Source organism: Cibotium barometz, chromosome 51 (genome assembly GCF_041138505.1).
Source record: "Cibotium barometz isolate CiBa-2024 chromosome 51, ASM4113850v1, whole genome shotgun sequence".
NCBI classification, from domain to species: domain Eukaryota; kingdom Viridiplantae; phylum Streptophyta; class Polypodiopsida; order Cyatheales; family Cibotiaceae; genus Cibotium; species Cibotium barometz.
Genome location: NC_141096.1, coordinates 35,824,556 through 35,848,280, shown reverse-complemented (window position 1 = coordinate 35,848,280; position 23,725 = coordinate 35,824,556). Strand labels below are relative to the sequence as shown.

At 42.9% G+C, this 23,725-nt stretch overlaps 1 protein-coding gene across 1 annotated transcript; it reads right to left on the bottom strand.

Annotated features, from left to right (window-relative positions):
- Window positions 1-1,045: 1,045 nt before the first annotated feature.
- LOC147609589 (uncharacterized) lies at window positions 1,046-23,204 on the bottom strand. The gene is made up of 5 exons (XM_086787674.1): window positions 23,076-23,204; window positions 2,721-2,788; window positions 2,123-2,192; window positions 1,553-1,707; window positions 1,046-1,461 (listed from the first exon to the last, which is right to left on the bottom strand). Exons 1-5 carry the CDS (start codon window positions 23,187-23,189, stop codon window positions 1,392-1,394), a joined length of 477 nt encoding a protein of 158 aa, XP_086643800.1. The 5' UTR covers window positions 23,190-23,204; the 3' UTR covers window positions 1,046-1,391.
- Window positions 23,205-23,725: the final 521 nt, after the last annotated feature.

Below are 23,725 nucleotides of genomic sequence, written 5' to 3'. Positions count from 1 at the left end.
CTGACCAGGAGTTTCAAGCTTTTTCAGTGGATACATTTCGTGCCAGATTTACACTGTGATCATGAGGATGGGCTTACGAGTTTTCCTTTCAACCTTGGAGCTACTATTTCTTTCAAGTCGAGCTTTCATTTTGATCCACCATCTCAGCTTCGACGATTCGGAATGTATATCATACATGTTCTTTTGATCCTGGAGGATACTCGACTAGCTTCGCCATCGACAATGGTTCCTTATCCTCTCCACTTGCACCAGAGAGAGACTATTACCTTGGATTTTGCATACCTCGGATTTCCTTTTGATCCAGGTGGTTGCATAGATACCCTCATCATCGACGGGAGCTCTTTATCCTTTCCATTTGACCCTCGGGTCATGTGATTCATGTATGGGTCTTCCGCTACCTCCACATTCAGTCATGGATGTGATTTTTAGCTTTTGTACATAGCCACTTATATATGTCCTTTCTTTGGACATGACCACCCTTCGATTTCGAGGACAAAATCATTGTAGGAGGGGATGGTTTGTAATGAAGTAGATTTCGTTGCACATGCACATGAGAAATGGGACCTAGGCACTTGGGCTTAGGGACATTTACATGTGTACTATTGGGGGACCTTGAGCTATATCATGTATAAGGCTTATGGACATTGTATCCTTTTTGATCATCATTATACTTTCATGAGTACTCTTACTCTTTGGAGCTCTAAGCTTTTATGGTGAACTTCTCCCTCTTGAGAAGCTGTGTGTGTACTCCATTATGAGTGCAATAGGTGCTACTCCCTATGATAAGTGGAACGTGTGTACTCCATGCTAATGAGTACAACCCTTAGGTTCCCTTCATTGCAACATTTACATGAACTTTTTGGTGGCAAAAATAAGCGCTAAATCTCCAGTTGTTAAAATATCAAGTGATACTACAAAACACAAAAAATAGTGCTCTAAAAAAATTACTTAAGAATTTTAAAATTTCATGTTTACAAAAGAAAAACAAAATTCCACCATCTACATCAACTCTTCCATAATTTTCTAAAATTGCTTTAGCCACTCATGTTCCAACATTTCATAATTAAGTATCAATCAAAAGTGACAATACTTTTAGTAAAGAAAAGGCTTTCAAAAGGGATGATATGTACAAAATGTAATTGTCTTGCTGGCTAAAAAACGTGTACAAAATGTAGAGAAAAAGAACTTCCGAGTCTTTTGAAGACTAAGGGTATACTAATCTGGCTTACTTCGAGCTCACATTCCCCTTATCTGCAACACTGTGTGCATTCTTTGTTGATCAAGCCAGACCAAAAAATTGCATGCTTCTGGGACCACAGACTGTCTCTATACTTGAATGAAATTCGTGTATGCATGCAGGGCTTGCTTCCATGTAAATGTGAAGGCGGCTCTCAAAAATCAATTTTGTGGAGTGTATTTAAGTATGTATAGTGGGAAAAAATGACAAACAGGCGTCTGTACCTGCCAATGCAGCATCCCTGTTAGTGCGTTTTTATGAACCTACACATGCCTATGCTCCAACAAAAACCACGGATATAGTTAAATGTCATACCATAGCCATTGTGTTGCATGTTGCCTCATAGCTGCAATGTTGTGCCAAGGATATCTGCTGTAAAAGCAGTGGCTTTGAGTCGTATTTCTACTACTCCACATCGAGTACAAAGCACATACAGGTCCGACATACTTTTCTGTGATGTTCACACTTTCCTGGACAGATCATGTCACCAAGTGTCCACTCAGTCATTAAAGATCAAAATGGGAACGACTAACCAGCTGGCCATTCCCTGGCATCATGAGTCGCCAGAAGGGGGGTTGATGTGACTGCTGAGACAAGAGTGTTCTACGTAAACAGGTCAGCACAAAAGAGCATTGCTGTTATCGATAGCACGGACAAGGGAATTCTAGGCTGACAAGTCGGCAACATTTTCCAACTGTGGCAGGAATTGGCATAGATTGTGAAGGGGGACTTCACTGCAAAGGAAGAGTGGGGATTGATATTCCCCAGACCCCGGGAACCATGGATAAGAACCTATGCAGCCATGAAATACAGTTCTAGACTTGGATAAAGTACATCCAGACTTTTCAATCTGAACGATACTGAAAAGTGTAATCTGCAGCATACCAGCTTCCATGCTTCAAAGTTGAGACTGTCTTGGTCCTTAGAATTCTTTGCACAATTTAGCAGAAATGCACTGCAACGATATCACAGGATCAGAAAATAATGGGTTGAAATTCTCGTATATATCACGGACGTACAATGTTTGTACTCCCAACTCATTTTCACAATGTCAGGACTTCAAAAGTTCCATAAGATACCAAAGCTTATATCAGCCAAGAAGGGGTTATCTTTCCAAATACGCATGAAGGCCTCTCGTGTACACTACACTATCTTGGAAGATCTCTGAAATTTTATTCAAGATGAATGTACAGTATCTGACCAAATGATTGGCAATGCCTAAATGTGGAAGGTGCCCTCAATGGACTCAATTGTACACGAGATCTCCAAACGTGCCATGCAGTCAAGCTCCCAATAATCTCCCAACCAGTGCCTACTGCTGAGTGATGAGGCTGAAATGGTGATTGAGGGACTAAATCCAAGGGAATGGCACATGTATGTGATGCAGTTTCAATGTGGTGGCCAGCTTAAACTGGGAAAATTCACCCTAATGGATCCACTTCTACCACAAAGACATCACATAAAACAAAAGTTAGAAGCATACCATACGCCTCGATACACAGCTGAGTGATTTGGATGCCCAGAAACTCCGTAGTTATCAAAAGTTATGATCTGAAAAAATAAGACACCTATGAGCTAGCAAAAACATATCCAAGTAGCTAAATGACAATCAAACCTAAACTTGCATAAACTCATTGATAAAAATAAACCAACCATCTAAAATATTGAAAATACTTTGTAGTATAGGGCATAATTTACTCGTGCAACTTAACACGTGTCAAGAACATGACATTAGAATAAGTGGTCAATAATCTATGATGTTGATTGTCATGATAATTTTGGTGATTGCAAATACATAATTATGGTAATTATGAGCTTTGTTGCTGTTATTACTTTGGCAAAAAAAAGAAATTCAGTTTCTAATGCCACTGAATAGGACATAGAGAGAGCACCAACAAAAGGTTACGACTAACTTTTATCTTTGGCACTCTATAATTTGGAGAAACACAACGGCCTTTTTTAGTTTCAGCATATCTGGTTCAATTTGTTCCAAGTTTGATTTTGTTATATATCAATTACCAACTTTCAGCTCTTGCTTTTTTATGTGGAAACGGATTTTAAGGCCAGGAGCAAAGTTTCCACTGCTCATGAGATGAGGTTTTAGGTTTGAGGGTTAAGATGTTAAACCTTGGAGGCCTTAAATCTAAATTGTGAATTGATTAGTTTGAATTAAAATACTGTTTTAATTGAATTTAAGATTACGAACGATAAGTTCTACACATATATATTATCTAAAAACTCTCCAGCTCTCATAAAAGAATTTATTTTTTGTAGACATCAAAGGTACAAATGAACAGGCCTTGCAATTCACAAATTCCTAATACCACTTTCTATCAAAAAAGTCAATAAATTCTTATTGTTCCTCGAGTTCATGGAAGCATTAAGTGTTCTCTAAATCCAATTAGAAAATTTTCTCAATAATCCTAACTTTACGTTCCTCCCACGAAATAGGAGAGGCAATTTTAGCTTTTAAAATCCTGGAGCCAGCTGAGCCATTTAAAGTGAAAATCCCGCTTATTTATAGAGGATGTCACTGCCTCTACCAATCCCAAACCCCACCCCACCCCCCCCCCCTCCCCCACACACGTGTGGCAAGAAAATAATTGTAGTAATAATAATTAGTCTGGTTATGCGGGAATGGCACTCGCACCTAAGAACATCTCTTGTTGCTGTGGGGTACTGATTGCATAATGCATATTAGACATATAGCTCAGCAGGTGCTCCATCAAGCATATGCTTACTAAAAACATTATGCATGGCAAGTATGGGTGTCCCCATTTCATGGCTGCCACCCACTTTATTGTGGGTTATCAAGGCTGCCCAGCTGGAGTAAAGGCATCACACTAAAAATTAATCATGGTCTTTCTGATTAGTCTTCACATTAGCTTTAAACATTGAGCTTATAAGATACATAAGAAAGCAGTTTCAGAATCGTCAGTTTATCAAATGACTGTATGCATAACCCTTGCGAAGGAAAAAATGCATCAGCCAAATATCAACACGATCCATTAGCAACTCACCTCGCCCCATCAAAAAATTAGCAATAAAAAAACTTTGATGAACTCGTTTTTGAATAAATAGAATACCAAGCACAATCATGGAATGAAAATAAATATCACCTACTTTATCAAGCTGAGGTGATCAAGCATTCATTCCATTACATATTAATTTCATCAAGAAACATATTTACTCCCAACCAGCTTAGAGACTTTGACGAAGAAGCTGGCAAGCTCCCGTCCCAGACTCCAGTCATTGCTTCACTCTGGATTGAGGCTAGGCAAACACAAGGCTTTGCTCTTGACCCAAGCCCTAGTGTCCCGTACACCACCAAAGCTCTCCCTCCACAAGTTAGGCTTAAGCTGTTGGATATTTTCGTTTCAGATTCTAGTAGTGTCCAATGGTGTGAACACTTTACGTGTGAACACCCTTTTGTTAAGAGATAAAAGATAAGGGCACTGGTGCCTATAAAAGCATTGTACATGGTGGAAGTTTTATCATAATTCATTCATCATTGTGTTGTGCAATCACTCTTTCCATTGTGCTCCCACTCTCTCTCTCTCTCTCTCTCTCTCTCTCTCATGCGGGGGATTTTTGACCTCTCGCCTGGCCCATATGTTCAACCGAGCTCTTTCGGAAGGCTTCCCAACCACCTGGACAGCCCATACCATCACACTCATCCATAAAGCCAAAGATCCCATGGACCCCAACAATTACATGACTATTACGATTGGCCACACACTGGCCAAACTTTATGGGTCATTACTTGAGATGGAGCTCAGCACACTAGCAGAGAGACAGGGTAGGCAGGCTCACACAGGTCGTTCTCCACTTTGGATCACATCTTCACCCTCTAAGCCATCATAGAGGAGGCCAAAGCATGACACCAACGGGTTTACACCAAAGCATCAGGGTAGGCAGGCTCACACAGGTCATTCTCCACTTTGGATCACATCTTCACCCTCTAAGCCATCATAGAGGAGGCCAAAGCATGACACCAACAGGTTTACACCTGTTTTGTGGATTTCCACAAAGCTTTTGATACAGTACCCCAAGCCAAACTACCGCAGAGACTCCATGATTTGGGGGTACCATCAGACATGATCTGGGGGATCATTGCATTATATGAGTTGATCATAGGGCAGGTGAGATGCCCAGGAGGATTATCATCAGCGGAGATCTCCAGTACCATTGGAGTGAAGCAAGGATGCCCATTGTCTCCCACTCTCTTTGGCCTCTACATCGATGAGATTTCAGCCTTCATTGATAGAGGAGGGGGAGGAGCCTTATCACTAGCAGGCATCCGTGTTTCCATACTACTTTATGCTGATGACATTGTGCTTATTGCAGATTCTCCAGAGGCATCTTGACACATAACAAGATTTTTGTGCACAGCGGGACGCCGGGATCTCAAAGTAGAACCTTGGGAAAACCAAGGTTATGGTCTTCAACACATAAATCTCAACTGAGTTTCACCTACATGGGCAGCCCAGTGGAGGTTGCACACTCATGTGCGTCCTTGGGAGTCACTTTTACCCGACCGGTCTTCTCGATGAGCTATGCTGCAGAGGCTAGACTGATGCGAGGGTATGCTTCTCTTGCTCTCGTAGAGAGACAGTGCTTCGAGGCCCATTTCCAGCCAAGGACCGAGATGTGGTTATTTGACACCTTGGTCACTCTGGCATTGCTGTATGGAGCACCCCTTTGGTAGAGTGCTTACAGAGGATGGTTTCATACTGAGGGCTAGATATTTTCACATATACATGTCACATGCCATGCGGATTGCAATGGGCCAATTGCAGGTGTCATCGCACCGCCTGATGATAGAGACAGGGAGAGCGATACAGATACTCGTGAGGAGAGGAAATGCACTATATGCCAGAGGGAGGTCGAGTCAGAGGAGCACTTCATATGCAAGTGCACCGTATATTATGAGATCCAAGGGAGGTTCCTTTCTACCTCCAAAACCTATAGCCATACCTATATGATAGATTCTGTCTTAGATATGCAATAAATGACCATACGGATGTCACACTATAATCATCTGATAAGTCTGATATCGGATGAAGGCACTACAATTGTTAGATAAGTCCAATCCGATGGAGCTTCAAGAAGATTCACCTGGAGATCTGCTCAAGATGTTATAATACAATGGGTGCTTATTGATAAAATCCAATATCAGATGGAGGTACTACAATTTTGGTCCAATGAAGCTTCAAGAAGAAGGCTCACCTAGATCTGCTCAAGATGTTCAACATAGAGGGTGCTTATTGATAATTTAATGTTTTCATGGAAGTGCAAATATACCTTAGACCCAGGGGAAAGCAGACGTGACATGCTAGGCCCACCACCATGAGTTGCAAAGACTAATTCTATTTGCGATGGATACTCCGTGTTGCTCATTAGCTGAACTATATTCGATTGTGCATGGTGATCGGCCAATAGGAGGTACCTATTCAGGGAAAAAAATAAGATGCCTCCATGAATATATAAGTGTAGGTGGGTTGGCGCTTATTCTTCCTATATAAATCTAAAATTATAGAAAATGGGACAAATGTTTTCAAAAAATGCCCTAAAATGTCCAAATTTGGGCGAATATTTTTTAAAACCCTTCAAAACAGCCAAAAGGCATCCTGGATGGAGGTGTTGCGTAAGCATCCTCACACAAACATGTTGGGAAAACTAGGGCCAATCATGCCTTGATCATACCACATTGGTGATCAAGCTTGCAGATGGGAAATCTGCAAAACCACTATAGGCATAGCACATGACCTCAAGGTCAAAGTCTGTGACATAACATTCCACCTCACATTTGTGGTCATGGACTTTCGTAATGCCGCCTATGATGTCATCTTGGGTCGATCCTTCATCTATGAGATTTTCCATCTCTTGAGGGTATATACAAGCTGCCTCCTCTGCAGCATCTGTCCACTTCCTAGCCATCACTCCACTATCTCTTCATCTTCAGAGAGGGGTTTGGAGCCTTATCCAGGATCATGGATTATCCAGATTAGCGCCTAGGCCTCTTCCTATTAGAGCTTCATCACCACAGAGACTCACTAATTAGAGAGTCGAGACCTTATGGGAGACATCCACCCCGACCCCAAGTGACCATCACTCAATTCTTTCGACCACAAGGACGCCACACCAACCATGGATGACATATCCACAGCCTCATCGAGCCACACAGTCTTGAGTGCCCAACCACCCACCAAACCCCACTTTGGTGTGACTCTAGATCAGGCCACCACCCTACAGCAAGCCCGACGTCCCCGACTCCGTGGACCTCGCCAACAACACAGACATCACTCCCAACTTGAGGAGATCTTGGATAGGCACAAAGCCACCTTCCCATGCCCAATGGATCTACAGAGCCTTCTACAAGTTACCCCCATGCTTGATATCCCTTATGGCCCTCCTTCTATCGGGAGGTTAGCTCCATAGTGTAAGACCCCTCTTATAGGTATTTCAAGGACTTGTAAATATTTATTGCTCAGTAATATTCTAGAGAGAGGAAATTTATGATGTGCCTCAAAAGAAATCACAAACTTGAGTAATGTTGGCCTAGAATAAGTAAATAAATCCATTTTTGTGAAATTAACTCTTGAAATTTATACCTAGGGCCTATGCATGCATGTGTAGTCCAACTTACGTAGAGTCAATTCTCATAGAAAACCCAAGGTAAATTAGTCAAATTAATGGGAATATTAAATAAAAATTTCATATATATGATTTTAAGCCTAAATGTGCAAAATGTGCACATGTGCATACGTGTATATGCCACTTGTACCTAAATTCTAAAACCCTCTAAGATGTGCCAAAAATAGCACTCTGGCTATGAAACTCGCGGCGGGTGCCCAAGGGACTAGGGCCTTTGACACACTTGTTGATACCATCAAAGCATATTAAAACACTTAAACATGGCCACAACCTTAACACATATCCATCATCACTTTGCATAAAACATAAAAGCTGGACAAAACATCCACAAATGCTGAAAATGGAGCTTGCACGTGTGACACCGCATAGAGGCCGGAATGGGCCGACCCCCCCCCTTGGAGTATTTTATTACCCAAGGAGAATAATATCATGTACAAGCTTTGAGGGCCTTACTCTCCCCACGGGAGACGCCGGATTATCCATATACAAATGCCATAACACAGCCCAACACAAGGCTACCAAGCCGGAACATAGGCTGTAGAAATGCCGAGCCAACAATATAATCCATATACCTCCGTGTGGGTACTGATTCTTCCCCAAAAACCACGGGTCTTCATGCAATAGAGAGGGTACAGCAAGTACAACTCTCCATTCAGCCGGTACAGTAGGTACAATGGCTGGTACAGCCGGTATAGTGGCTGGAACAGTAGGTACAGTGGCTGGTACAGCCGGTACGGTGGCTGGTACAGTAGGTACAACAAGTACAGAAGCTGGTATAGCGGGTACAATGGGTGGTACAGCAAGTATAGAAGCTGGTACAGCCAGTACAAGGGCTGGTACAGCAGGTACAATGGCTGGTACAGCCGGTACGGTGGCTGGTACAACAGGTACAGTAAGTACAGAAGCTGGTAGAACCGATACAATGGGTGGTATAGCAAGTACAAAAGCTGGTACAGCCAGTACAAGGGCTGGTACAGCAGGTACAGCAAGTACAAATGCTGGTACAATAAGTACAATGGCTAGAAATCATAATAAATGATTAAATACCCTTGCCTTTATGTATTTCTTCGCGATGGAAGCCTCCAAAACAGTCCCCAACAGCCGGTATTCTTCATGGGCAGCCTTCAAGTGAGACAGAAAGAGAGTAGCCATCATTAGGGCAACCTGTAACGGTGGTAGAGGCTAGTGCGGAGCAAGAGAGCCTCCATTAATGAAGAGAGAGGGCTCCAATTTATAGATTTGGGCCTCCCATGAGCTAAAATGGCAAGAGAAGGCTACAATGACAAGTGGAGGGCCACACAATAGCTGAAGTGACAAGTGTGAGGCCACTTGTCTCACTTTGATCCATTTTCTAACAAGTGTCAGGCCACTTGTCTCACTTTGGTCCACTTTCTTGCCACATGTCCCAATCTAAGAGATGGGTCCTTCCATAATCTTTACCTCTAAAAATATCCCAACTGGTAGACATTCTGTCATAGGTACTTTGCCAACTCTTGGTATCCGCTCAATTCCAGATGTAATGACGCGAACAAAATTTCCATCGGAGTCGGGCCAAAAAATAGCAACTCTCCTAAAATTTAGGAGTGTGGTCCTTTGTATTCTAGGATAATCCCCCATTCCCAAAGCTTGTACTTTCCAAATATTCAGACATCCTGGAGTCCACCTAACCCCTTTCATACTGGGAAATGTCGAGGCTAGTGACAGGCTATCAGTGAATGGTGGTGGGTGTCTACTGACACTCACGAAGATCAGCCAATAATCTCCTCAACCATACACAATCTACTGTAGCTCTGAAGACTGCCCTGTACTCAGCCTCGCAAGTAGATGTGGCAACAGTGGGTTGCTTTTTGCTCAACCAAGATATGCATGAACTACCATGAAAAAAACAATTCCCACTAGTGGATTGCCTGGTATCATAATCACCAGCCCAATCTGAATCACTGTATGCATAAAGCTGCAAACTGCTCCCCTGGGATAGAACAAACCAAGATCTAGGGTACCCTGAAGATAACGAAAAATGTGTTTGACTGCTTGCCAATGCTTTGTGCTTGGGCTGTGCATGAATTTGCTCAACAAAGACACCCAAAAGATATGTCAGGCCTCATGTTACACAAGTAAATGAGGCATCCCACTGCCTGGCTGAAAATGCCGGCCTCAAAAGGCTCTCCAATATCATGCATAGTAAGCAGTACACCTAGTTCTACTGGAGTAGAAATGGGCTTAAATTCATCCATGTGAAACCTTTTTAGCAAACTTTTTATGTACTTAGTTTGCTGCATAACAATGCCATCATCTCTATGCATAAACTATATGCCGAGATAGTAGTGTAAAGGCCCCAAATCTGACATATCAAATTCAGCTTTCAAATCACCTTTTAAATCTAAAATTTGTGCTTTGCTAGTCCCTGTTATGAGCGTGTCATCTACATACAAGATGACTATGAGAATATCGGCACCGGTTTTCTTCACATACAATGTGCTTTCAGCTGGACTATTCACATAACCTTGGCTGGTTAGATGAGCATGTATTTTATCATACCAAGCTCTTGGAGCTTGCTTTAACCCATACAATGCTTTGTGTAACCTGCATACTTTATGTTCCTCACTAGGAACTACAAAACCAATGGGCTGATTTACATATACTTCCTCCTGTAAATCCCCATTTAAGAATGCAGTTTTGATGTCCAATTGATGCACTTTCCATCCTTTATGTGCAGCCAATGCAATCACTGATCTTATTGTAGTCATTCTCGAAGTAGGAGCAAAAGTCTCCTCATAATCTATTCCCTTTTTCTGAGAGTAGCCTTTAGCCACAAGTCTTGCTTTGTACCTGTCAATAGTACCATCAGACTTCCTTTTGACTTTGTACACCCACTTTGTTCCAATGACATTCTTTCCTTTCGGCAAGGCCACAAGATCCCAAGTATTGTTCTTCATGATAGAAGAGATTTCATCTTGCATAGCTTGCACCCAGTGCTCATTCTCATGTGCTTCTTCATAAGAAGAAGGCTCTTCTGAATCAAAGAGACCACCCATGGCTAACGCAGACTCCCCATGATGCATATTCAATGCATGGTTGGAACTAGCCCTTGTTCTACCTATGAGTGGAGCTGCAAGTTTGCTTTCTTGCAAAGTTTTCAACAACCATCTTGGCACCGACTTGGCTATGTCTATGGTTGTTTGCTCTTCCCTAACAAGATCTTCTACTTCTTCCATAGAAGGGGGCTGAATTGTTGGCTGTTCCACATGTTCTACATGAGGATTTTCTTGTGTAGGGGCTGGCTGATCTGAATCCCCCCTAATTGCAATGGGTAATAGTCCATCAAACATGTCATGTATGCCTATATCATGACTTTTATACAAGCTGTACATGGACTGTACTGAATTTTCAGCAAATACCACATCTCTACTGACAAAAATCCTGTGTGTTGTTGGATTATAAAGACGGTATCCTTTGCTCCCATTGCTGTAGCCCACATTGCTTTATCATCTAGCTTTGTTCGGAGTTGTTCTGGCACATGTGCATATGTCAAACACCCAAATGTATGCATATAATCCACTTTTGGCTTTCGGCTATACCAAGCCTCAAATGGTGTTATGGTTTTCAAAGCTTTTGTTGGACACCTGTTCAACATGTGAGTTGCACACATTATAGCTTCCATCCAAAAATTGTGAGGCAACTTTTGTGCTTTCACCATGCATCTTGCCATCTCCATGACAGATCTATTTTTCCTCTTAGCTACACCATTCTGCTGCGGAGTATAAGGCACAGTACATTGGTGTTTCATGCCCTTTTGAAGCATATAATCCTTGAATGCATTTGACATGTATTCTCCACCTCTATCTGAGCGGAGTGTTTGGACTTTACATCCACACATATTTTCAGCCATTGCTACAAAGTGTCAAAAGCATGTAAACACCTCTGCTTTCGCTTTCAAGGGGTAAATTGTCACCAGCCTGGACATTTCCCAGTATAAAAGGGGTCTGGTGGACTCGAGGATGTCTAAATATTTGGAAAGCACAAGCTTTGGGAACGGGGGATTATCCTAGAATACAAAGGACCACACTCCTAAATTTTAGGAGAGTTGCTATTTTGGGCCCAACTCCGATGGAAATTCTGTTCGCGTCATCAGTCCCGTGGGTTAGCCAACCGCCCAACCACTATAGTGATGGGATCCAATTAAGAATTTGGTTAGGTTTCATCTCGAATTGAGCAAATACCAAGAGTTGGCAAAGTGCCTATGACAGAATGTCTACCAATTGGGATATTTTTAGAGATAAAGCTTATGGAAGGCCCATCTCTTAGATTGGGACATGTGGCAAGAAAGTGGACCAAAGTGAGCCAAGTGGCCTGACACTTGTTAGAAAGTGGATCAAAGTGAGACAAGTGGCCTCACACTTCTCACTTCAGCTATCGTGTGGCTCTCCACTTGTCATTGTAGCCTTCTCTTGCCATTTTAGCTCATGGGAGGCCCAAATCTATAAAATGGAGCCCTCTCTCTTCATTAATAGAGGCTCTCTTGCTGCACACTAGCCTCTACCACCGTTACAGGCTGCCCTAATGATGGCTACTCTCTTTCTCCCTCTTGAAGGCTGCCCATGAAGAATACCGACTTTTGGGGACTGTTTTGGAGGCTTCCATCACGAAGAAATACTGAAGGCAAGGGTATTTAATCATTTATTATGATTTCTAGCCATTGTACTTGTACCAGCCCTTGTACCTTCTGTACCAGCCACTGTATTGGCTATACCAGTCCTTGTTCTTGCTGTACCAGCCCCATTGTACCTACTGTACCAACATTTGTACTTGTTATACCTACTGTACTAGCCATTGTGCCGACCGTACCAGCCACTGTACCTCCTGTATCAGCCACTGTATCGGCCGTACCAACCATTGTACTTGTACCGGTTGAATGGAGAGTTGTACTTGCTGTACCAACTCTATTGCATGAAGACCCGTGGTTTTTGGGAAAGAATCAGTACCCACACAGAGGTATATGGATTATATTGTTGGTTCGGCATTTCTATAGCCTATGTTCCGGCTTGGTAGCCTTGTGTTGGGCTGTGTTATGGCATTTGTATATGGATAATCCGGCATCTCCCGTGGGGAGAGTAAGGCTCTCAAAGCTTGTACATGATATTATTCTCCTTGGGTAATAAAATACTCCAAGGGGGGGGGGGGGGGGAGGGGTGTCGTCGTCGGCCCATTCCGGCCTCTATGCGGTGTCACATGTACAAGCTCCATTTTCAGCATTTGTGGATGTTTTGTCCAGCTTTATGTTTTATGCAAAGTGATGATGGATATGTGTTAAGGCTGTGGCCATGTTTAAATGTTTTAATATGCATTGATGGTATCAACAAGTGTGCCAAAGGCCCTAGTCCCCCGGGCGCCACAAGTTACATAAACCCAAGCAAACCTAGAGTAGTCATCAATGAATGTGACGAAATAAAGATGCCCCAATATGGATGGTGTCCGCCAAGGTTGTTAGAGGCGTCATATTTTTTAGAGACGTTAGAATATATATATATATATAAAGTGATAGATAGATATAATATATATAGTGAAAGTTGAGAGAGAGAGAGAGAGAGAGAGAGAGAGAGAGAGACTAGAGTGTGTATGTATGAGCCTTGAGGGAGGGAGAGAGAGGGTGTGTATGAGAAAGCTGTATTAAACGTCTGCAAAAGGCCAAAATGACCTATGAGACCAAAATAGTCCATCATCATCATCCGGATACATCATCAAGATTCAAGGGTACAAAGTAAAATGAAATGAACTGATATGAACCGGTAGTATAGAGAGAGCTCCAAAAGTGGGTATAAAAAACATCATCATCCTAGTGTGTTTGAAGTTTAAACTTTGAACTTTGGGTCTTGAGAAAGGCTTAAGGGAGGGAGGGAGAGAATGAGGGAGAGAGAGAGTGTGTGTGTGAGAGGGGCTGCCTTGGGCCCTTAAAGCCCCCGTCTAAAGACTCAAACCAGCAAAAAATAAATAAAAATAATAAAAAAATGATTTTAAAAAAATTGTTGACGCCTCGATCAGGCAATCGTACACCTCGAACGCCTCTAACCGTTAGGCACGCCTCGTAACAACTATGGTGTCCGCATTGGACCACATACATCACTGTGTATGAGCTGTAATTTACTTTCAGCTCTAACAGCTCCATCCTTGGGAAATGGTTTTCGATGCATCTTTCCCAAAATACACCCCTCACATACATGTCTTGTTGGAGACTCAAGAGACGGCATATTATCAACCATATGATGCTTCTGCAAAAGCATCAGACTCCGAAAATTTACATGCCCAAAACGAGCATGCCATAGCTCTGCATCATGCATAGCAGGAGTGTGGGCAGCCACCGTATTTGCATCATAAGTACGCTTGTCATAGCTGTCCAGCTTATACAAGCCTTTGTATCGTGTTCTGGAAGTAACTATTTCATAACCCTTTGATGGGTCTTTTACCAAACACTTCCCATCTTCAAATTCAACCTTTAAACCTTGGTCGTTTATGGCTGAGACGGAGAGCATATTTTTCTTTATCCCTGGAACATACAACACATTTGTCATACATATATTGGCACCATTGGCTACAACAAGTATGACATTGCCAATTCCCTTTACTGGATATGTGGTATAATCTGCACATGATACAGTGCGGCCATTTGAAGCATAAACCAAGTGCTAAAATACATCTTTGCATGAAATGATATGGCTTGAAGCACCACTATCAAAAATTTCATAGTCACAAGGAATGGGCATTTTTAGTCTTGGGAATGTTGGGGATGGCACATTGTCACATGGGACGCGAAATGGAGACGGGGAACGGGGACGGAAAAGATTGAGAATGGCCATTCCCTGTGACTATAGAGTGACATGGGACGGGAATGGGAACGGGAAGATGCTGCCATCCCCAACATTCCCGAGTCTAAAAATGCCCATTCCCTGTGACTATGGGATGGCAGCATCTTTCCGTTCCCATTCCCGTCCCATGTCACTCTATAGTGACAGGGAATGGCCATTCTCAATCTTTTCCGTCCCCGTTCCCCGTCCCCATTTCGCGTCCCATGTGACTATGATCAAAATACCATGATACATCCTGTCTATCAAATGCAATGCAAGACATATCATTGTCTGAAGCACTTGGTGTTGCACTAGTGCATGTACCAAAAAAGTGTACTCTTCCTGAATTACATTAGCCGATTGCTATGCTTTGTCAGAAGAGTCTGCTCTGCTGCATTGCCTGCATCTTTCTTTTTCTCTTTTGCAATCCGCTTTCTACATTCATTGATGTAGTGGCCAGGCTTATGGCAGTAGTGACATTTGCCCTTCTTTTTAGGCTTGTTTGCATCCCCTTTGTCAAACTTTTCACCACCAGAAGAGGGCTGTCCATGACCAGCCTTACTAGACTGTTGTCCCCCATGCTTAAAGCTCTTTGCTTTACCCTTATCCTTGGCTGTAAATGCCTTGTCTCCACCACGGTTGCTAGATAGGTTAGCTCTTGTTTGCTCTTCCTGCAAGAGTAAACCCACCAGCTCTTCAAAAGTTACGGGATCACCGTCTCCTCTCATAGAGAGGTTGAGAGAGGTGTGAAAGCCCAAGTAGGAAGGTGGTAAAGAATGAAGAGTGTTGGTGACCAGCTGTCTGTCTAGGATAACCTCATCAATGTTGAGCAATTGTTTCTGCAAATCTCTCACTTTGGTGAGATGATCTGACATGGAGTCACCCTCATCCATAGAAAGAAGATCCAATTGCCTCTCAAGTAGGCAACTCTTGCCTCGTTGCGTACTTGATACATTCCTTCCAATGTGTCCCATGCAAGCTTCGATGTCTTGCAAGACCGAATGTGTGGAATAATAGTCCTTTTCACTGAAATGGCTATCAAGGACATGGCTTGTGCATCCCTAGAGTCCCATCTCTTCTGCTCTTGTGTGGGAGCAAGTTCTACCTCAGGAGCTCTTTGAGCACCTCCCCTTTGAGGCGTTGCTGGCTGTATGGTAAGTGGGCGTGTGTCATCATCACACACGATGCCCCAAAGCCCTTTGGCTACTAGCAAATTACGGATCATGAAACTCCAGAGGGAGTAGTTTGATCCATCCAACTTGTCCTCCTGGGTGAGCACACCAAATACATCTGTAGCATTTGAGCCATGTCGACAAAATACACCTGCAGGCAAACCAAGCACCAATGTGCACTGCCAGGCAACCAAATGTCCTGTGCAAATTTTTGCCTGCAACCTGAAGCAAGTATAAACCTGCACCAAATTGTCCAATTACACACAATGTGTATACATATGTGACAATCACCGTTGTAATCCCCAATTACATGCTCCAATCTGAAAAGCCCCAATTTTTATGCACTACAATTGCTTCAATGTGCAGTCAATTGCCCAATTTTCACAAAAGCCCCAAATTGCTGCAACTAGGAGAGTTTTAATTTGCTGATTTTGAACTTAATTTGAAAAACCCCCAAATTCCAACCAAAGCAGCATGTTCAATTTTTGGCAATTCTACATCAAATACTAATGGTGCCTCCTGCAATTTTCCATGCAAAGGGGAATTTTGCCAAACCCCCAAAATTCACTGAACCTGCACCAGCATGTCTGCAACAATTTTGTTGTTTGTTGTTTGTTGTTTGTTGTTTTTTGTTTTTTTTTTAAATAAAAATACCTGCAAATGAGATAACTTGACCCGCTTGAGATGACCAGGTACAGAAAGCGGGACTACAGATGTGGAGATGGCGGGACGTTGAAGCAGCGTAGCGTAGGTGGCCCCCAGGACAGTCGGTGTTAGTTGGGCAGGGTCAGGTGCAGGCGGCTGACCATACCAACACTTCAAATACCAGAGACAAAGCATGATAACACAGCGGAAGAACCATTAATAATAAAATAAGACCGCACTGAGCCGGAATGGCCGCCCCCCAGGAACTTCTTTATTTAGAGAGAAGCTTTTACAAGATACCGAGGTGCAGGTGCCTACAACACCGGATTTTCCACAAAGCATTAGCACAAATCTCTTGCCCAGATCTCAATCTAGAGCCAAGATACAAACATAGCACTCAAAAAGCTATCCGAAGATTGTCTCAAAACAGTCCCATAACCAGCTCATAACCAGCCCATAAACTGTCCATAAAACAGCCCGGTACGGAGCCCAAAACAGCCCTGAAAACAGCTCTCAAATCAGCCCCAAAATCTGCTCCATAAACAAGCCCAAATCTGCCCATGACAAGGCCAGAAGAGAGAGAAAATTGCCTGCTGTACGGCCAGTGCAAGAGATCATCACCAGGAGTTGCGGAACGGCCAGCGCAAGAGAGAGAGAGAAAATCTGCAGTCAGCCAGCAAAGGAGAGAAACTCCAAGAGGGATGTGCATGGCAAAAAGAGAAGCCCCCCAGATCCTTTTAATGAAGTCGACTAGCTATATTTGAAGTGCTTTTCCCCTTTTTGCCAAAAATAATCGAGTTGGCCCAAAATAACTACTTTATGCTTTTCTTGGCTTGTACTCCAAGTTTAGCCCAAAAATATCAACTTTTATGCTTTTCCTAGCTTGATGCCCAAGTTTCATCTAGCCGCCTCCTTTTGTCCACTGTCCATGCCCAAAATAATAATATGTCTAGCCCGTCTTTAATGATTTGGGAACACACAGACTTATAAACATTATAAGTCACTTTATTGAATAAAACCCCATGTTGCTCATGCTGTATGGCCATCTTTCAGGCCAAACCATGCTAGTAAAATGCTCTAGCTTTCTTCTATGGAAGATCCCCGTTCACACCTTAATTCAACCCAGTGTGTGAAACACTGGTCAAGACTGGTGAAGAGACCAAATGGTGACATCCCCTCCGTCTGATAAAGCAATTGTGCACAATTATATAAACATGATACCACTGAGATATCCTTCGACAATAGCAGATGCACTGCCAATCCGAAATATTTCATAATTCCAGCATGAAAGCCATAAATCAGGTACAGGTACAAGAGCCAACCGTATCGAAACTTTATCCATATCCCGAGTCAACAACTCTGACAATAACCAAACACAGGCACAAGAACCAACTGTGTCTCAAATATCCATAAGTCCATAAACCAGATAATAACTAGACACAGGCACAAGAGCCAACCGTGTCCCAAATATTCATAAATTCATAAATCCATAAGTAGCTTTAAGTACCTACAAAAGAAAAGTAAGCAGAATATATAGCCACAAATCATCTTGCCGTGCCATTGGACTGCATAAGGGCAATACCCCTATGATCCATACGCATGCCCAAGCCAAACATGCTTCACATGTCCATATGGTTCACCACAGCAACAACCCTTCCATGAAACCATACATGCTCACCACGGTTTCCCCTTCACGAGGCTTCACTCACCAGGGCAATTCCCCTTCCATAAGTTCATGCGACACTCACCAGGGTTACCACCCCTCCATGAATGAACATGCTCGCCAAGGTTTCCCCTTCCATGAGGCTTCACTCACCAAGGCAACTACCCTTCCATGAGTTCACAAAATTCACTCACCAGGGTTACCACCCTTCCATGAATGAATCCATCCACAGTTGGCGTAGACACAGTCCCCTGCCAAATGAGATGTTAGATCACATGACCCTCGGCGCGCAGACATAAGTCTCCAGCCAACAAGGGGTCATGTCCACTCTACCACATGCACTCCATGTCGGTACTCAAAACATACACTTTGTGGGCTCAAGTTCACTCTACCACATGCACTCCATGTTGGTACTCCGACCACACACCTTAGAGGAGAGGTGGGCTCAAGTTCACTCTACCACGTGCACTCCACGGTGGTATCCCGATCATAGCCATCGGGACCGGGAAACGGACCAGGACCGGGCCAGGTAGAGGAAACGAGACCGGGCCAAATAAAGGAAACCGAAACGCCAAGAAACGACGCGTGTAAAACTTAATGCACAAAAAACAAATACTTCAGTAGGCCCGTAGGACTCACATAATTAAACATACACAAACTATTCAAAAAACATTAAAAGAAGTGGACATTTATTTGCTCAATGAGATCTCATTATGTAGTACAGTGAAATACATCAAGATCATGGGGCATTTTTTTTGCTAACGTTTTTTTGTTAACAGGCGTTTTTTGCTAACGTTTTTTTTTGTTGACGAGTATTTTTTGCTAACGTTTTTTTTTTCTAACGGGCTTGGGCTTGGCCAGCGATTTTTTTTTGTAGGTTCCATTTTTTGCAGGTTGCCTTTTTGCATGTCACCGTTTTTTTAGGTTGCCTTTTTGCAGGTGGCCGTTTTTTGATGTTTGCGTTTTTTTTGCAAGTGCCCAACCATGTTAATATTTGCAAGTCGTCTTTTTGCTAGCCGCTTTTTTTTTGGGACATGCCTTTTTTTTGGCACCTTTTTCCTTCTGTTTTTGCATTTTCACCACGTAGAAATGAGTTTCTACGTTTCTACCTCCCGGTTCCATCGTTTCTTGTGACTATCCTGATCACAAACCTAGAAGGAGAGGTTGGCTCAAGTGTAGAAGATAAGATGAGAATAAGCCAATATCCTAGTTCTCCATAAACATGTCCATGACAGATAGTTTTACAAGCATTTCAACCCCGCCAATAGTTTACAGGCATTTCGGCCGATAAAAGAAATCCATAGAAAAATCCTCGATCCATATCCATGAGTTTCGTATCCCAAATAAAGGAAACCAAAAAACATATTCCATCCAACCAAAAGGAGCCAAAAACTCAATCCATAGTCCTTGGACATATGGACATATCCGTAAGAAAAACCATATAACCCAAGCTTTTCAACCATAATGTTTAGCTCAAACAATTCAAGGCAAACAAACAACACACAATTCTCCTTGTACAGGCATACAAGGGTTAAGTGTCCAAAACACTTGCAATAAATTGCAAAAAGCAGCAACTTTGTAAAACTCAAAGTATACTAAGCTTTTATCTTTGCCAGGTTCGTCATGAAGCCAAAAGAAATATCTCCTTAGCATACACATAAGGTATCTTGAGATATAGCTCCATATAGCTTACTCGTAAGCTTGATTTATAATCCACAATAGTCCATATGGAAAGAGTGCTGAACACGAACACATAAAACCAACTCCATATTCCGAGGATAAAATCTGTGAATCCATAAATCCTTAGACCAATCTATCTACTCCTCATGGTCATAACTGCTTCCATAAGCTCGATAGCAAAACTCTTAGTCAGTGTAGTCTCCACTTCTGATCTTTTCTCTTTCTCATTGTTGGAAGAAAGACTCTTGCTTCCGAGAAAGCCTTTGCTCTCATACCAGAGTCACAAATAAAGGGACTCCCGGAACGACAATAATAGACCAAACCAACACTTCAAATACCAGAGACAGAGCATGATAACACAGCGGAAGAACCATAAATAATACAATAAGACCGCACTGAGCCATAACGGCCAGCCATCCATAGGAACAACTTTATTCAGAGAGAAGCTTTTACAAGATACCAAGGTGCGGGTGCCTACAACACCGGATTTTCCGCAAAGCAACAGCACAAATCTCTTGCCCAGATCTCAATCTAGAGCCAAGATACAAACATAGCACTCAAAAAGCCATCCAAAGACTGTCTCAAAACAGTCCCATAACCAGCTCATAATCAGCCCACAAACTATCCATAAAACAGCCCGGTACGGAGCCCAAAACAGCCCTGAGTTCCGTGCCAAATCAGCCCCAAAACAGAGCAATAAATCAGCCCCAAAAGAGCTCTCAAATCACAACCCCCTGCTCCATAAACAAGCCCAAATCTGTCCATGACAAGGCCAGAAGAGAGAGAGAACTCCCTGTTGTATGGCCAGCGCAAGAGATCATCACTAGGAGTTGTTGTACGGCCAGCGCAAGAGAGAGGAGAGAAAATCTATAATCGGCCAGCAGAGGAGAGAGAAACTACAAGAGGGATCGACTAGCTATATTTGAAGTGCTTTTCCCCTTTTTGCCAAAAATAACCGAGTTGGCCCAAAATAAATACTTTATGCTTTTCTTGGCTTGTACTCCAAGTTTTAGCCCAAAAATATTAACTTTTATGCTTTTCTTGGCTTGATGCCCAAGTTTCATCTAGGCGCCTCCTTTTGTTCACCTGTCCATGCCCAAAATAATAATATGTCCAGCCCGTCTTTAATGATTTGGGAACACATCGACTTCTAAACATTTTAAGTCACTTTATTGAATAAAATCCCATGTTGCTGTTGTAAGGCCATCTTTCAAGACAAACCATGCCAGTAAAATGCTCTAGCTTTCTTCTGTGGAAAATCCCCGTTCACACCTTGGTTCCGCCCTGTGTGTGAAACACTGGTCAAGACTGGTGAAGGGAGCAAATGGTGACAGCGTACCTAACACTAATCCTTGGAATTAGGGCTTAATCTGACTCCAAGATCAGAGGAGGAGCATGCGGATACGGGTGGCTAGGGTTAATTATTAATAAATCCATGTGAACACGCTATTTATGACTGGATGGTTATTTATTGCGGCACTTATCACTATATAAGTAAGGCCATGGGTTATTATTATTATTGATTGTTATCGGTCGGAGCCTCGTCACACTCTTGTCATGGACATGGCGATCACAAGCAATCTTGCCGAGGGTCCCTTAGGACAAGCTCAGGTCGTATGGGACGCCAGGGCTAACTGGCTTGGCCCATGGGAGTGGAACCTTAGCCCCTGGCTCAAGGGTGGTTGCAGATGCGACCTACAGTTGGGTGGTGAGCTTGCATGCACCCTTCTAACCTTGTTTATGCATGTACATTAGGTGATCCTTGGGGAGGAGTGCTTTATACTTAACCATTAACTTATTTGATCACTTAAATGAACCACAAAACTTTAATCGCATTTAAATAATCCACCACCATGAACAAGGCACTAGAATGTGCCAAGTGAGATATCAAGACCATCAACACAACGTTGGGGCCGAAGATAGGGTTACCCCACCCCCCCCTTCCCCGCCCTTCATAAGATATTTAAGTACCAAATGAAGAATTTTTAACACAAGCTTGTGGGTAATCCACCGAATTGCCCAATACATCATGCAAATGAAACTTGTATACCGAATCCAAACCAACAAATGTTCCTCTATCCTCGTAGTGGTTGAATATAGGTCAATAACCTGAGCCCTAGCTATGCATACGTCTATGGGTGGCCTACGGACACCCTTGAACTAGAGACCACCTGCATGAGAGGATCTTCAAAAATGGTGCCAATAATGATGTTGCAGCTGTTACCCCTTCCCATACGTGTGTGTGCACACGTGTATGTCACATGTCAAACAAGTATGTTTAATGCACTATTGTATTGGCCTAACCCCATCTTCCAAGCTTGTACTCCACAACGTTGAATTTAGGCATTGGGCAGAAGTCCCAACCATGTCTCACCGAAACTCAACTAGGTCCATATGATGAGTTCAAACATTGGCACAAGTCCCAATGTGTCTCACCAAAACTCCATCATAACCAAGTCCATAGGATGAGTTCAAACATGGGAACAGGTCCCAATGATGTCTCACGAACCTCCATATCCTTGTGAGTTTGATCCAAAAACCTTAATGTCACGGGTTAAGTCCCAAGCTGGTGATACCCAGATCCTTTCACCAGTGGTAGAATGATAATGTCCATACAAGTAAACAATTCACACCTTCAAGACATTTCCATACATCAAGCAAACATAAAAGATGCAATGCATGTGTTGTATTGGACAATCTCCCATCCTCAAAAGTGATGGGCAGAACTAGCTGCAACACCTCCTTTGCACCAACAAACAGATGACCTGCACCACCAACTTTCACCAGCAGTATTACCCCTGCTGCACACAAAAACCACCCCTTTCATTGGCTCCAGGAGCCTGCCATCCATGTCCGCTGCCGGTTGTCCGTCCATCAACCAGCCTGGGATGGGCATTTGTTGGCATCCCTGTTAGCATCCTCAACAATGGGCAGCTCAAGCTGTGAAAAGACAACCCACCCATTGTTCCAAATATGTAGTCAGAAAGCTTTAGATCCTTGAGCTTGGATAGGTGGCAACCATGTGTGTAACTGGCCTTATGCTAAAGTTGCATAGGGGGAAGGAAAAACAGCAATTAAAGCTCCTATAGTAGTTTTCTCTTATTGCAATGCTATAACTGCTTTTAATTGTCAAAATTTAATGCTATTCAAGACATTTAGTCATCTGATAGATTCATTGTTACCGTATCTATGCTATGCATTGTAAGTGTCCTCTTTAATATTTGTGAGATCGAATCCTGGCTCCAGATCACATTGTGACCATCCTGCAAATTACAAACAAGGAACAAGGCTTCCATTACTGCTATAGCATACTCCTTACTAAGATTATTCTACTGGAATGTGCACACACACATACATATGTATATGTGTGCATTTACATGTGTCACATGTGCATGAATGTATATGTATGTGCACGTGCGCGCACGCGTGTGAGAGAAAGAGAGAGAGAAAGGTGTGTGTGTGAGAGAGAGATTCCAGCAGTGGTCAATTCGTGCATAGCGTGTGTGCGAGAAGAGAGTCAGGGTCGTCGCTTGTTCTTGCTGGAGAAAGGGCCGTCGACTGTTCCTACTATGGAGAGGGTCGTCGCTTGTTTCCTGTTCTTGCAGAGGGCAGTCACCTCTCCTTGTGGACTGTCGATTGTACCTGCCGGCCGTCGCCGACAGCCTTCTCCTGCTTCTTCTTCTGCAGCAGCTGTTCAAATATTGAACATAGCTGCTGCCTCTGCCTCTGCTCAGCCTCAAGGCTTGTGTGTGCATGTGTGTTTGTTCTGTTCAATACCATGGATTCTGATCACCAATATTTCAAGAAAACATCTATTCTCGAGGATGTGAGA